At 36.4% G+C, this 17,409-nt stretch overlaps 1 protein-coding gene across 2 annotated transcripts in view; it reads right to left on the bottom strand.

The window, feature by feature from the left end:
* Window positions 1-17,409, bottom strand: part of hoga1 (4-hydroxy-2-oxoglutarate aldolase 1) — a 55,829-nt gene that overhangs the window by 12,029 nt on the left and 26,391 nt on the right. For both annotated transcript variants that reach the window (XM_053491364.1, XM_053491365.1), the window contains exons 4-7: window positions 13,678-13,805; window positions 12,196-12,330; window positions 4,303-4,399; window positions 2,060-2,193 (exon numbers count right to left, since the gene is read on the bottom strand). In XM_053491364.1, coding sequence (XP_053347339.1) covers window positions 2,060-2,193; window positions 4,303-4,399; window positions 12,196-12,330; window positions 13,678-13,805 — 494 coding nt within the window. The remainder of the gene's footprint in view (window positions 1-2,059; window positions 2,194-4,302; window positions 4,400-12,195; window positions 12,331-13,677; window positions 13,806-17,409) is intronic.

The following is a 17,409-nucleotide window of genomic DNA, read 5'->3' on the forward strand; positions in this document are numbered from 1 at the left end:
ACCTAGTAAACCCAGTCTAAGTATGTATCCAATGATGTAAACTTTAAAGCACTTTTTGTAAGTCGCTTTGGATAAGAGCGTCTGCCAAATGCCTAAATGTAAATGTAAATGATTATGAATTTGTTTAACTACAATGTTTTACTTGATTTTATCCGCTACTACGTGCAGTTCTAAAACTCTGTGTCTTATTAATCCAGCAGAGAATGAACTAAGGCATAAGGTGTCAGTCTGTAGTTATATAGCGCTACTCAGCGGTAAAAGCCAGCAAACGCACAAAGCCAAACGGTACCGCCGAGCGCCGCAACGGTAGAACCTACATTCCAATTAGGTAACCACTGTAGTGTACAACACGCGTTTATCAGCCTTTTGATCAAAATGCTGCCTTTTCTAAAGTGAAAGTACTTTACAAAAGACGAACAGCTTTATTATAGTCATTAATTCACAATCACATCACATTCCAGCTATTACTTCCAGCCGTGGTTAAGTAATGGATAAAATAATAATTCAATGATGGACACAACAACAAAAAACATGATCATTATTATAAAAAGGGCAAAGCACTTCATGTTTATAAAAAAATATTTACTTAATATATATATATATATATATATATATATATATATATATATATATATTAGTTCATTTATGTCTCCTGATAATGTCAACACATTTTTACATTTTAAATAAGATATGTTGGCATATTCCCTGTTAAGACATTAAAAAAACTATATATGAAACTTATTAGAAATTTTAAAGCATGAATTTGGGCATCTCATTTCATCATTATGAAAATAATATGAAGCACATATACACGATTTCATCTTGAAAGATCTGTTGAAAAACAAAATAAAATTCATGTTTGGAAAAAATATTGTTTAAGGCTAACTAATTGTGTACAATTATTCATTGTACTTGGTCAGGCTTTTAGATAAAGTCCTACCATGTGCCATCTGGCGGGTATTTAGTACAGCACAACACATTTATTTAAATTCCCGAATGTTGCTTGCGGCCCAAATTGCCCAAATTGTGGCATCTCGCGGGAAAGCGTGCATTCTTAATGGCCGCATCTGTATAATGGAATGCATATTTATACATTTGAAATATGCATCTATATTTCCTGTTACATGTATAGAATAAGTTTCAGCTGAAACTCATAATCAATGGTGTTAGGGTACTTAGTAATAATTAGTTTCAGCCAAATCATTAAAACTAACAATAGACTATGGCATTTTCTTGAGAGGGGGTTGGAAAGTGTTACTCATTTATTTATTCTTTACAAGGGCACTAACCACACAGACCAAACTGTTATCTTCTTGTACTGTTATAAAAATTCTAAATATAAACAAACAAAATACAGAAACGGAAAAGTGAAGTTGTTCGGCTGTTTAGTGTCACTATTCAGATGTTACACCCAGTGTAGTTAATGCGCACATCCGATTTAAAACTCGCGTACTCCGTAATGATTAACTACTCTTTCCATCTCTTTTCCTTCGCCGCTAATAGCAGCACCCGCTATTTCCGCATTATTGGATCTGTAACGACAACAGACCGCAAAAGATGATGGCCACGTCTGGGCTGATGGGAATTGTAGTTCCTGCTACCTCCTGTTCGCTCCATTTGCCTGAGCAAACGGCATGACCGGCGCACAGCTGTCAGCAATTTCACATGAATAAGAGCAAAAATGCTTTATACTGGCTTTTACTTGTGCGATTTTAAAGAAATTTAAGCATGCTGAGTGATTAAACTCACAGATCTGGGAAAAGTCATGAAAGGAGGGTCCTGGAATTTAATCGGGTGTGAAGTATTATTTTTTTCTCCCCATTGCGGTCAAATGACTGGTACTTGGCGCTTCTAGTGTTAATAATAGTGAAGTAGGTGTGAATACTTTCTAAATGCTTAAGAAAATATTGTATTAGAAATACAAATATGACTCCTGGAAAACTCTTGCCCATGTAATGATTTGTGAATAATAGGGATACAATGCCCTTTTGCTATAACAAGGAAATTGTTAGTAACACTTTTTTGAAGTAAAAAGTAAAAATCTTTATATAAACCTTACCGCAATGTTTGGTTCAATTAGACGGTATTGAAGTTCTTTTGCTTTGTCCCATTGCCCTGATGTACACAGCTTTGCTAGCTCACACACGTGCTGACCCAAAACATTTGCCAAAGCACACACACCCCCAACAGCACCTTTGAAAGAAAGAAAACTGTTCAGGTCAGTTATTACTCTATTGTTATTCTATATACATATTAATATATTAATTGTAATTATTTAACAATTTTATTATACATACATATTAATACATATATACTGTATATATACTGTAAAACTGGCTCTCACACTTTTTAGCCCAAATATAACGCTTTAAAGGGATCATACGGGCCTACATGCACTTGTTCAAGCTGTTTGGACTGAAATGTGTGTTAGGAGAGTGTGTACACAACCACTCTACAATGATATAGAGCTGCCCAATGATTTTCTTTTCATTTATTAAAATAACATGCCCCTTCTGAAATCAGGCAAATCTCAAATGCCTGGCAATGTGATGCCACATCAAAAGGGCATCAAGTAGGAGGCCGCTCCTACTATAGTTGATTGACACTAGTGTTTTAGCAAAGACCTGCCCCGAATGAGAAGAAGCTGTCGGCCATTGTTTTTCGCCGCTGGAGCAAAATGCCGCCTAAGCGAGTGTTGTGTACAGTTGTTGGGTGTAATAGCGAACACAGCAGTCATCATTCACTACCGACTTCTAAGCCGCTGAGGACGCAGTGGCTGAATTTAGTTTTTGAAGCTAATGTCCCCGCCGATCTACCTAAATGCGTTTTACACAACCATTGAGAATTTGAAATTAAAGTATATTACAAACTTTTCATTAGGACCCTAAAGAATCATATTAACATTTAAAAATGGGGCTGGATGACCCCTTTAATATTTAATTTTATTTTATTATTTCACTATTTCACGTTACCTTTTGTTTTGATTAACATCTGTGCCATTGTTTTGCTTATGCAATCCCATAACATTTACTTCTGTGAATTTTAATTCGACTTTTAACGCAATTTTAGTATTGTTAGCAATCACCTTAGTTGTTTTCTTTTCTTGAGTTGTTTAAGAAAGGAGAAGTTACTTCAGTAAGGATCAGTTAGGGTTAAATAACTTGTTGCCTTAATAATTATTAGTAATTATCCAATGAGTTATTTTGTCCAGGCAGTGTATTTATATAAAAATAGAGCTGAATGATAATTTAATATCAACATATATTGCGATAGAATTTTTTCAATAACGGTGATACGATTTTTGAACACATTTGAATATATGAGCCAACAGTTTTTCTCTCTCTTGCGCTGCAGAATTGTAGGTAATCGTCTTCCCTGCTGGGTCTTAGTGCTCGTCTCTTACTGGTATAATCAACTTCGGTGCACGCATCTTCTGTTTACTATAACACTATAATTACGCATGTTTGTACAGCACGCGTATAAAGCAAAAGCAAGTCTCGTAGAGGGTAAAGATCCATTTTTCCTCTCCTCTCGTGTTTCGCGACGGAGCGGAGTTTGTGTGTAAGGCAGAGAGTGTGTGTGTCTATGTGTGTGTGTGTGCGCGCGCTTTGCACACACAGACACACACTTACCTTTACCCAACAGGAGTTGGGGTGGGTGGGGGCTGTAAAGGTGTGTGTCTCTGTGTGTGTGTGTGTGTGTGTGTGTGTGCGCACGCTTCTGCTAATTCTACTAATAAGCTGAGTCTGAGAGTTTTATTTATTTGATAGTTTATTTTACATTTCTTGTTTGTAAAGGCTAAATAAGAAGTTAACCTTATTTTTTTGTACTGTTTTTATTAAAATTTTTTATATAATTTTAATAGGAGGAGTCTGGAGGTATTATAGACTTTGCAAATTCAGTTTACAGACATCCATTTTGTGTGTTCTTGGCAGTTTTTTCCTGAGGTTTTTTAATATTGTTCATATCGATATTGGAATTATATTGTATCGACCAAAATTAAGAAATATATCTTGATATAGAGTTTTGCATATCGTCCGGCCCTATATAAAAATACAGAAATTGTGCAGAATCATAAATATACACTATTTAATATACTGAATTTTATGGTCTTTGTTTAAAACATTGTATGTTTTTAAAACATTTAGAAGATTTTTAAATAATAAACAAATCACAGGTGTTCAATCTGGTCCCAGACTCCATTTTTGTATGGTTTACTTGCCCTAAAATTCTTAAAAAGATAAGTGCAAAAGATAACTGTGTATAATAAATATTGACTAGAGATTGAAGTAATTACTTTACCTACTGCATAGGCAGCCATGAGGAACCCAGCTGACCCTGCCAACACCTGGAAATCCTGTGATATAGTTTTGTACACAATCAGACTTATCCTTGTAATCTATGGTATGACAAAGAGACAAAAAAAAAACTGTTTAAATTAATTACTAATTAATCGATCAATAACACTAACCTAAATTACAGTGGAACCTTGGATTGCGATTACTCTGGTTTGTGAGCATTCCGCAAGATGGGCAAAATTTTTGTAATACATTTTGCCTTGTTAAATGAATAAGTCTAGATTTAAAAGTACCAAGTATCATTGAGTATCATGTGGCACGCTTGGACTTTTTGTTTTAACGCTAAGCGTCACATGATCACAACTGTTTCTTCTCTCTCGCGTGCTGCGGAATTGTGGGTAATGGTCTTACATGCTCAGTCTCAGTGCGTGTACTGTTTTCTATAACACTGTGACCATGTGTGCACGTTGTGGTTGATTCTTTTCAAAGGTAAGGTGCGGGTTAATTTGTTTAGTTTTTACTTTAGAGCAATGAATTTGTTATAACTCATTGCCTTATAGCAATGAATTTTAAATGTCATTAAAGATGTTCCTGGGTAAAAAAGTTTTTTTGATAACGCACACTCTTTGCGCACTAAGAAAACTCTTAAGATATATCTTACGTAAAGTGATACCTTTTCTAAGTGTATTTATCGAACAGTCCCTTAAGTGTCTTCTTAAGTCACTGCCTCTTAAGTCCGACGTTACAAGGCGCTGTCTACAGTGAAAATACTGAATTAGCTGACATTGATTGCTCAGGAATCGATTATTCACTCCTTTTGCATGACAGCGTTAACACTAGAAGCGCCGAGCAGCGGTCATTTGACCGCAAGGGGGTAAAAAAAAATAATACTTCACACTCGATCAATTTCCAGGACCCTCCTTTCATGACTTTTCCTAGTTCTGTGAGCTTAATCACCCTGTATGCTTAAATTTTTAAAATCGCACCAGTAAAAGCCAGTATAAAACTATTTTGCTCTTATTTACGTGAAATCGCTGACAGCTGCGCGCCGGTCATGCCGTTTCCTGCCTTTTCCAACCTGCGATTCTTATTTCTCTCAGCAGATGGCGCAAGGAATCGCGCATACTATTTATGCGTCATTCAGTGCGTATATGTAACTATCTCAGGTTTCATTCCATATATGTATATATATATATGCTTCCGTAAAATATCGACAATTCGCCATTCGTTCTGGCGTTGATAATCAGCGATATTTTATAAGGACATTTAGGGAATTTCGCTTTACTTAATTTTATAAGGTTTTGAGAAAATTAATTAGTTTGTTCGTTCTGTTAGAAGCCTCCGTAAAATTATCTCTAAAACAATATTGTTTTACATATTACATATGTAATGACCCCTCCTGAGGATATAAAGCCTCATTATTGAATGTAAATAAATCAGATCTACCACAGCAGATAATAAACTATGCTATGTCATAACCGAAGCAAACACCACGATTATGCCTCGTTCAGTGTTGCTAGGCAACGGACCACGCGTCTAATCGGTGGGAACGTGGTTCACTTAGCCGCAGTGTATTATAAACCTGCGAATTGTTTCACTGCTTATGCATAAAAGCGAGGGAAATGTGAAAGTGATGTGTGGCCACTGAATGAGAACTAAATCAAAGATTTTGGTAACTACACTGAGTGTAACATCTGCATAGTGACACTAAACAGCTGAACAACTTCACTTTCCCGTTTACCTCTGAGAAAGAAAAAAGCTGTATGTTGTTTGTTTATATGTAGAATGTTTATAAAAGTACACGAAGTAGGCGCGCGCGCGCACACACACACACCTCCCCTGAGCCCTCGGTCAACATCTAATGACCGTCGATATGCAAATGAGTCAAGACGTAACCTAACGTGGTGTCGTGTCGGATTTCAGCGGTCACGGAGTGGAAAGACTTTGAAGCAGTTTCAGTGTTTTTTTCAGTTACAGCAAGCACAGCGATGAGTCCAGTTGTTTCACTGTTTATGACATAGTGACACTAAACAGCTGAACAACTTCACTTTTCTGTTTACCTCTGAGAAAAAAAAGCTGTATTTAGTTTGTTTATATTCAGAGTAACACCTTCCAACCACCTCTCATAGTCTATTGTTAGTTTTAATGATTTGGCTGAAACTAATTATCACTACATAAGTACCCCAACACCATTGATCCTGAGTTTCAGCTGAAACTAATTCTATACATGCAACAGAAAATGTAGATGCAGATTCCAAATGTATAAAGATACATGCTATATATATATATATATATATATATATATATATATATATATATATGTATGTGTGTGTGTGTGTGTGTGTGTGTGTGTGTGTGTGTGTGTGTGTGTGTGTATTCGATGCATGCTACTGAACGAAACGAGACATATTCGTTGTGTTTGCTTCGGTTATGACATAGCATAGTTTATTATCTGCTGTAGTAGATCTGATTTATTCAAATTTAATATTGTTTTAGCGATAATTTCACGGAAGCGAGTTCAGAACTAAATCGCTGCTCCGAGACGTTCAGAAGCTTCAAATAGAATGAACAAACTAATAACATTTTCTCCATACGATATAAAATTAAGTAGAGCTTTCCTTTTTGTTATAGTACGAAGCCCCTAGATGGACAAAGGAGGAGAAAAAAAGTAAAAAAAAAGTCAAAAACTTTGGGTTATAATTCCAAACATGACTTGTTTTTTCCCTCTGACTTGTTTTTTCCCTCTTCCTTTGTCCCCTTAGAGACTCTGTAGTAGGTTTTCTCAGTTAAATATGAAAAAAAGATACCGCTTATTATCAACGCGGGAATGAATGGCGCATTGTCCAAGTGCAAGTTGATCTTGGAGCTAAACTATTTGCTTTGGGTGAAAGCGCCATCTAGCGATCATTGTGTGTCAGCAGCAGCTTCCCATTCAAAACAATAGGCGGTCAAATGACCGCTGAACCGCTGAAGCTCCATAATCTGTTGCTTTGGATGGCGATGTGAAAAGGGCTAAAGTTTTGGCTTAAGGAAAAATTTACATGAACCACACGGCTCCGCGGACGACGGCATTTTGAGTTTAGCACAAGAACACGCTGTATCACTGCCAAATTGTTTGCCACCTGTTTAATATTAAAAGTGATTGCCAATTTTAATGCAGTAGTCACATTATGAAATAGACTAATTAAAAGTCACTTTATTAGTTTTGATATAAAATAAATTAAATTTCTTAAACAGGCCTACAGTATATTCCATCATTAATACGACTTTGATAACGTGCCATAATGTGCTTTCATACACTGCTGATTTATAAAGACTGCTGCTCAGTGGCGGCGACTAGCATCTTGAGCTGAAACTATGCTAAGAATGAGTTGTTGGTCCAGACGAAGGTCTTAGACCTTGGTCCTAAGGTACAACTTAAGAACTACTTAGCGATAAGAAGCTTTCGAGAAACCGGGCCCTGGACATTAAGAACGCACATTTCGAGAAAAGGGATCCTGCTGTGAATATGCTGTTCATTACCTGTAGGGGGCAGTCGTGTTTCAGTCTAAAGTATTGTGTGTCTCTTGAATCGAAAAATGTGTTATCTCTCTTAGGCGCCCATTGAGAGCAAGCGACAGAGCTCATAAACATGTCGAGCTCAAACTGTAAATACTGATATGTATTTATTCTTCACTTCTTTAATGATGATACCTCTTTGACTGCGCTTTCTCTATTCAGTATTATTATTAATAATAGTAGTAGTAGTAGTGCCCCGAATTCATTATTATTGTTATTATTCTTATTACTATTATTACTATTTTAACGCACCCGCGTGTGTGCAAAAAGGAGAAGTACAACAAAGAATACAAAAATGTATGATATGTTAGCCTAAAACAATATTGTTTTAATGTGTTTATGCGCTTTAAACATACACTAAACAATAAAGACTGCCTTTTGCAAAGTGAAAGTGAGTTGCGTGTGCGGCTTTTTGATCAAAAGGCTAATAAACACGTGCGCAGATATGAGCAGATTTATCAATAAAACTACAAAAATGAAATGCAACAAACACAAAAATATATGGTACTCACTAAACACAATGCAACAGCATGCAGAATCTCGGGCTTTGACTGCATTTCTCCATTTATTAGTAGTAAGTACACAAAAAAATGCTGGGTTTCTTTTAACACATCGTTGGGTTGTTTATGCTGGGTCAAAATCTTGTGTTATATATATATATATATATATATATATATATATATACACAGTATATATATATATATAAAACACAAGATTATTATATATATATATATATATATATATATATAGTGGGAGAAATAAGTATACTCAGCAAAAAAAGAAACGTCCTCTGACTTTCAACTGTTTTTACTTTCAGTAAACTTAATGTGTAAATATTTGTATGAACACTAAAATAATCAATGCCATAAGACATAAACTAAAAATGTTTCACAATGTGTCCCTGAATGAAGGGAGGCTCAAAATCAAAAGTACCAGTCAGTATCTGGTGTGGCCACCAGCTGCTTGAAGTACTGCAGTGCATCTCCTCCTCATGGACTGCCTATTGCGGACAGTCTGAGCACTGATGGAGGGATTGTGTGTTCCTGGTGTAACTCGGGCAGTTGTTGTGGCCATGACAAATACACAGGTGCATGTTAATTAATTGATTATGGTTAATTGAACATGCATGGAAAACACTGTTTAAACCCTTTACAATGAAGATCTGTAAAGTTATTTGAATTTTTACAACATTATTGTTGAAATACACAGTCCTGAAAAAGGGACGTTTCTTTTTTTGCTGAGTATATTTGATCCCCTACAGATTTTCTAAGTTTGCCCACTTACAAAGAAATGAAGGGTCTATAATTTTTATCATAGGTTTATGGTATTAAGGATTGGGACAAAATATCAACCAAAAAGCACATGATACAAATGTTATGAATTAAGTTACATTTCAATGAGGGAAATAAGTATTTGATACCCTACCAACCAACAATAATTCTGCCTCTCACAGACTGGTTATGTGCTTTTGTGGTACACATTAGTGATGCGCGGGTTGGGTATTTTTCCAACTCGCGGGTCCCGCTTTTATTAAATTATTTGGCCCGCCCTAAATATTTTTACAACCCGCTCCGCACCCGCGACCATTAAATAGACATAATAGGCATTGTAATTAAAATTCCAATACCGCTGTTGTCTCCTGCTGCAACTATTTCTGTGGACCGGTCCCAAACATTAGATTTAGCAGCCTGACCTTTTTTTTCTTTCAATGATGTAAATTCCCGACCTCAATTTTTTCCCCCACTTCGCCTTCCATCTTTACTTTTATTTCTTTGTTTTTGTTGTGACTGGCAGCGGTAGCTGCTTGGCGCTTTCGTGACTTGTCACGTGATGTAACCTTATCAAAGAACTTAATAAAATATAAAAATAGATATTTCCAAATATTTAATATAAGCTATAGGGAATTGCACGCAACATACATGGATTTTTTATTTAATATGGTAACACAATACGCCTGCATAGATTGAAATCCTTCAGCGCAGCAAGGCTTTTCCTTCTCAAGGGGACACATGTACAGTCCCGTCTGAAGTTTGCCAATGAACAGAAAAAGATTGGGAAAAAAAGAAGGCAGCGGTAGCTCAAAGGGTTAAGGCACTGAGTAACTGATCAGAAGATCGGCGGTTCGATCCCCTGCTCTACCAGGTTGCCACTTTTGGCCCTTGAGCAAGGTCCTTAACCCTAACTGCTCCAGGGGCGCCATATTATGGCTGACCCTGCGCTCTGACCCCAGTTACGCTGGGATATGCGAAGAAGCAATTTCCCTCTGGGATTAATAAAGTTCTAAAAAAAAAAAAAAAACTGCTGTGGTCAGATAAGAATAAAATTAAGCTCTTTGTCATCAACTCAACTTGCTGTTTTCAGGGGAAGAAAAATGCTGACTATGACACTAAGAACATTACAGTCCCTACAGTCAAGCACAGGCAAAAAAATGACCCCAACCATACTGCCAGGGCAACTAAGGAGTGGCTCAAGAATAAGCTTATTGAGGTCATGAAGTGGTCTAGCCAGTCTTCAGACCTTAATCCAATAGAAAAGTCACAGAGAGAGTTGTAACTTCGAGTTGCCAAGCATCAGACAAGAAACCTTAAACATTTAGAGAAAATCTGTAAAGAACAATAAATGCATCCCAAGATGTATACAAATCTAGTAAACAACTACAAGAAACATCTTCCCACTGTGCTTTTCAGCAAGGGTTTCTCTACCAAGTACAAAGTCATGTTTTGCTTAGGGATCAAATACTTATTTCCCTCTTTGAAATGCAACTTATTCATAACATTTGTATTGTGTGCTTTTTCTGGATTTTTGGTTGATATTCTGTCTCAATCCTTTACCTTAAACCTATCATAAAAATTATAGGCCCTTTATTTATTTGTAAGTGGGCAAACCTAAAAAATCTGTAGGGGATTAAATACTTATTTTCCCCACTGTAAAAGTGGCATTTTAATTTAAATCCAACATTTTAATTGTTAGTGATCTGTGCATGGACGTCAACCCGCACGTTCTGTAATATTCCATTGCCATTTATATTGCCGTTGTTTTAGAGTCCTTTACGAAAGCATTTGCTAGTTAGTAAGTATGTAAGCAAATAAAAGATAAAAAAAACTTTAAATGGTACTTCAGCATGGTAAAAGAACTCTAACATGAGTTTATATTACATATTGTATATATATATATATATATATATATATATATATATATATATATATGCAATATATGTATTCATTTATGTCATCTGACATATACACACATTTATCATAAAAGATCTGTTGTAAAACAAAATAAAATTCATGTTTATACCAAATTCTTCATTGTGCTTGGTCTGGCTTTTAGATTAAGTCCTTCCATGCGCCATCTGGTGGATATTCAGTAAAGCATAACACACAGTGCTTGCAGCACGCCGTGAGCCAAATTGCGGCATTTCACGGAAAAAAACACATTCTTAATGGTCAAATCTGTGCGTGTCTGTGTGTGTGTGTATGTGTGTGTGAAAGTCATCTCACACAGTAGCCCTTCCTCCCCTCAGGTGGAGGAAGGGGGGAGGGAGTCATTCCTCCTCTCATCTTACTTTAGCTTCACACACACATACACAGCACGTGTGCGCACAGACACACACATACACAGTGCGTGTAGGCACAAACACAGTAATGGAAAATCTATCAGGATTTTACTTTTTTCAAAGGTAAAGTGCAAGTTAGTTTTATTTTTACTTTATATTTTTAATTAGTTTTGATTATTTTTGGATTATTTTGGTTTTTTTTGGGGGGGTTGTGGAATGAATAATCAAACAAGTTTCCATTATTTTTTGTGGGAGAAATTCGCTGTGATATAAGAGTGTTTTGATATACAAGCAAAACCGGAATGAGATATGCTCGCAATCCAAGGTTCCACTGTATAGTAATATTATTAATATCTAACAAGTTACACAACAATAACTATTAAGTTACACAAAATAGTGGTGCATTATAATTGTTAAAAGTCTATTGTTAAAATTGCTATATGTTATCAGCTGTACTAATCATAGTTGTGAGATGGGGCCTATTGTTTAATTTCTGTGCCACATTTCTGTTTTTTGAGTTTTTTTGTTAGCTTTTTTGGACTGTTTGGTAGATAGATAGATAGATAGATAGATAGATAGATAGATAGATAGATAGATAGATAAAACAGAGACAATAACACAAACACAGGTTTAAGGGTGTGAATGCACACTGTATATGTGACTATTATACAAGGAACAACATAGGTAAATACAATTTAATAAATAAATAATTACTTAGTGTCTTAACCCAAACCAATGAAGTAAATGAATAAAAAAATTAAATAAAATGAATATATCTCTTACATCACCACCACTATCTTTGATGCCGACTATATTTGGATGTTGGGATAACTGTACCACTGCATCTACAGGAAGCTCCAGTAAGGTGTTGGCTGGTACACTATAGAGAATGATGGGTACAGGACTGGAATCTGCTACCTATGTATTAAAGGATGGACAATTGAAACATTACTAACATTGTTATTGTTACTGTGCCGGTGGATAATCAATTAATGAAGTATGGCTACACATATGAAAAATGCAAAACAGTAATGTGGAACATGGACAAATTTATCTCCCAAAACATAATGTTAATAATTATAAAATAGCCATATATAAAATGCATACTCCTATATACTTACATTTTAAAGCATTACTGTAGTACAAAAAAACATTTAGACTATTTACGGTATCTTTCTGCTGTTTCTGCAGAGGTGAAAGAACCCTGAAAAATCCGGCATAGGCCAGCATGATTTATAAGCTGGTCTGTGCTGGTTAATACTGATTAGTGCTGGTCTGATGCTAGTTTAGCTGGTGAATAAGCATAATTGATGAAAGACCAAAATATTCGCTGATAAAACCTTACCACCAGTATTGGTCTTGCTGGGTAGTGATGATCTGTTGCTGGTTTAGCTAGATAACCAATATAACTATGTCCATAAATTCACCAACAGGGTATAGCTACTCTACTGGGCCACCAGCAAGGTTTTGCTAGTTACAACTGGTTATCATTTTAGCTTATTATCTTGTATTTTAATAGCTAGTAGTAAAAATAGTTTGTAATGTAAATACATGGACCATGTGTTGTGATCTTTAAATTCATTTACATACAAGAGACAGGATAAATTAATTTACTAAAAACATGTAAATACATTTATTTACATATTTATAGTTAATACAAATGTATACTTGTGTGGATGTCCATGTGCTCCTGCGAGTGTTTCCTACACAGCTACATAGCATTGCTGTATAAACTTAAACCTGCCCTTTTTACCTGCTCCCCTCCAGTCGACCGTAATGTCGACTAGCCCCATCCCTACCCATCACATATTCCTGAGTAAGAGAGCTTTCCAATCCGTCAAAAATTTCTAAATCAAAAAGGGGTTAATTAGCCCACACAGTAACATGTAAAATGAAGTGCAAACAAGTGATTGATAAAATTGGCACGATTGGTTTTCTTTCAATTAAAAAATCTAAATATCAAGTTTTCTCTTTAAATGTTTAGATGTTCAAAATCGTTTCAGACAAAGATAAGTATTAAATAGCTAATTACTTCAATTACACTTGGCTATCTAGAAAGTTAATTTAAGGTGGTAATAACCACAACTGTTTAAAATAATTGCCAAGTAATGCTCATATAAAGCAGAACTCAATTTTTCTAATTAAAATATCTTTATATGTATAAACTTGGGGTTAGGCTTAACCTTATGCTGTTAAAGGGCATTTTTACTTCAAAATACCATAAATGGCAACATTTCTTACTCCACATCACATTACACAACTTACCTGTGTATAGTGGTGAATAAGAGCACTGCTATTCATTCTTCCACGATAAAAACATGGCGTCACAACCAAAACACAATCAGCACCAGCCTTGGCCATACTCTCACTCATTTGAATTGTGGCTCTTGTGGCTTAATAGAGAATATAGAAAAAGTATAATCACAATAATTATTATGTGGTGTCTATAGTGTTGCACCTGTCAATATCTTTTGGTTATTAATTTAAGGGCACATACTTAAAAACAAACATCATTCCAGGACAAAATTTTCAGAACCATATTTTGCAAATTAACAACAAACTTAATTGTACATATCTACAGTAATTAATGCGGACAAAACATACAGAAAGCAGGTGTCAAATCTCAACAAACGGGTCTTTAATGCAAGCTCTGATTTCACAGCAAAGTATTGTAGTATATGTAGTGCAAGCACTGACTTTACAGCTGTCTTGGTGAAGGTCTTGGTTGTTTGGGTCTATTTTCAGCAGGTGTGGTGTCATCGCACAGGCTTGTGCAGACCAACAGCACTGAACGGAAGGCAAGTTTAACACAGAGACAGCAGATGGGGTGCGTGAGCGGACAGCACGTGGCTTAAAATGTAGCTGGGAAACCATGGACCCCGAGGGAGAACTATACTGATATTATTTTAAAGGTCTTTTACAAGTTTAATCCCCAACCTGAATGGTGAAGGCAGCTCCTCCTATGCCTCCTTAGCGACATCAAGCAGACCATGCGGCCGAACAACAACTCGAGGGGGGGGGGGGGGGAGCCCATGGCGGCATGCAGCATTTATTGGACTGCAAATAGAATGTGCAGCAGCATTTAGTCCCAATTGCAGCTGCTTTTGTTGACCACTCTCCGGAGCATTTGTTTTACCACCTGATTGAATCGCTTGATTAGGCAGATGTAACACAGATGTTCTTCAACGTGGCTTTCCATAACAGGACCGCCTCAGGGTAGTGTGTTGCGTAATCAAGAATCACAAGTATGTATCTGTGACCTTTTTGCAGACTTGGGGAGCGGGCCAACCAGATTCATGCAAATTCTTTCTAACAGGACATTTATAATAGGCAAAGAGAGTAGCGGAGTGGGGGCGGATTTAGCAGGAGTAGTGCGCTTACAGGTGGGGCAGGGCTGGCAGAAGTTGCGTACCTTTGCGTTGAGCCCTGTCCAGTGAAACCTCTAAAATGTGCCAGATGCATCACTGTGTCCACTTTCGTCTGGGCAAAATGTGATGCACTTAGTTTCATAACATTTTGTATGAAAATATAAAAGATTATTTTTAATGAAAAGTAGATGAAGCTGCCAACTGTTTTCAGCAGTGTTTGAGGCGGGGATCTTTATGCTGTAGAGAGGCAAAATTGTCATCCTTTTTCACCTGCTAAGACAGAAAAATAGCAGGGTTACAGGGATTATTAGTCTCAGCTTCCGTCTCTGCATCTCTGCTGTCTGTGTAATGCAACCACGGTGCTCTTTCCTCACACACTCTGTCTTCCTTTGTTTAGGCCAAAGCCTAAACAAAAAGAATGCCACTCCATTCGTTTCATGGCCAGCCTTGTTGCTCCACCACTGGAGGTTCGCTTGCATGTACGCAAGTACGCTTCAATGTCATCATGCGGCGTAAGCTTAATAATCAGGATTACATCACTACGCAGATCAGGAAGAGGCACCTCGTGTGCTAATCTGTGTTGAAGGCGGTAAAGCTCAGCTGCTGTCACCTGCAAACCTTGTAAAGCGCTTGTTGTTGGATGCTTGTTTCCAGCAGGTGTCCAAGGTTTTCCTCGAGGGACCGTTGTGGGACCGTTGTGGACCCGCATCCTCCACCATTATAACAGGTCTGGCACATGGACAGGGAAGCAGGTTTGCTTTTGCAGCAAAGTATGCAGTTCTTTGTAAATAAGCTTTGTGTACTGCAAACACCAGCTTTACAGCCGTCTTGGTGAGTTCAGATGGCCTGCCCTTTGTTAGGTGCACTGCGCAGTTGGCGTATTCTACGCACCTCTCATCTCTAATTAATATTCTTAACTAAAACTTGAATATTTTATGAGACTGATTTAATACTGATTAAACATTGGTGGTATTTACCTTACATTTCAATGCTTCTTGTATAAAAATTTCCCGGACAGAGCCTCAAATATAAGTCTCAAATATTGCAATTTTATTTATTGTTGTATGGTGTAATTAATTGAAAACTCAAATTGAAAGCATAGTTTTGCCAAACTTTTCATAATTTCATGTTGTTTTATGCCAAGAAACATACAGGTGCTATGAGGGCAGACAGAGACATTAAGAAAAATGGCAAGTGAAAGGAGTAGGGCTCACTCTATTTAATGTCAAATGGTGTAATCTGCGTCATATGACTGTGAAGGAGTTACCTACTATCAGGCCCTTGAGTGAGTCTTTGTCCATCCTATATACCCAATTTTTGCACATGATTGTTGTATGATTTTACATTCCACCACAGGCTTTAGACTCTACACTACACTATTCATTAGTTTAGGAAATGCTTCCTAGAAAAAACAGGACTATAGGTCTAATGCTAATGTGAATGAAGCTGACAGTGTCACCTCCTGCCCCACAAGAAGAATCTGACAATAATCTCGTCTTCCACAAACCCCACTAAAGCCCAGAGTCTTGAGACATCCAACAAACACATATATTTAGAAAAGTCTTCTGATGCTGAGGAAATTTTGGTAGACTGGTTTGAGTTTACTGATTGGAGACCATTCATATGTGGGGTTGCCTCTCAGCCAAGGGAGTGGGCTTACTCACAAGGACCTCAGGCCCTTTCACATGTTTATTCTCATTCTACAGGCACTTTGGGAACGCGAATTAGCCTAACCTGCATGTCTTCGGACTGTGGGAGGAATACAAGGAGAAAATCCACCAAGCACAGGGAAAACGTGCAAACTCCCTGCACACAGACCTGAGGCGGGAATCGATCCCAGACACTGGAGGTGACCTGGCTAACCACTAAGCCACTATGTACATACATACATACATACATACATACAGGGTGGGCCATGAGTTTACATACATAGGAAAATGTTAAAAATTAAATATATAAAAAAAAAAAGTTTCAGATACCCTTAAAATGCGTTTGACAAAAGAGCAATGAATTAAAATCATTCTGATGTCTGGGTCAGAAAGCAGATTGTAACAAAATTTAACAGAAAACATGGAATGAATAACAGTAACCATGTAGACCATATTATGTAGAAAACAATGGTAACAACGTAGAGCATATTATATAAATAAATTGCTTCTTTTATATATATATATATATATATATATATATATATATATATATATTTCCTATGTATGGAAACTTATGACCCAATATAAAATTATTATTATTATTTTTTTTGCATAAAAAGCATATAGTTCAGATCATTAAACAAATTTTTAAATATTACACAAAGATAACCTGAGTAAATAAAAAAATTCAGTTTTTAGTTGATTTTAAAGGGAAAAAAGCTGCCCAAACTGACCTGGGCAAAAACTGTTCCATAACACTGTATACCTCATATACAGTAGTGTGCAAAGGTCTGTGTTTTTAATAAAACCTTTAAATTTTTCTTCTAATTTTTATGAATTTCTTATTAAGTCAGTACAAAAATATTTTTGATTTTTTTAAATCAGTATTCCACCACAAAATTATAGAAAGTTTAACATAGAAAAAACATTTGTACACCTAAAAAAAATACAGGAGCATGTTATATGATCACTTTTTAGAC

The sequence above is a fragment of the Clarias gariepinus genome, chromosome 3 (genome assembly GCF_024256425.1).
Source record: "Clarias gariepinus isolate MV-2021 ecotype Netherlands chromosome 3, CGAR_prim_01v2, whole genome shotgun sequence".
Classification (NCBI taxonomy): Eukaryota; Metazoa; Chordata; class Actinopteri; order Siluriformes; family Clariidae; genus Clarias; species Clarias gariepinus.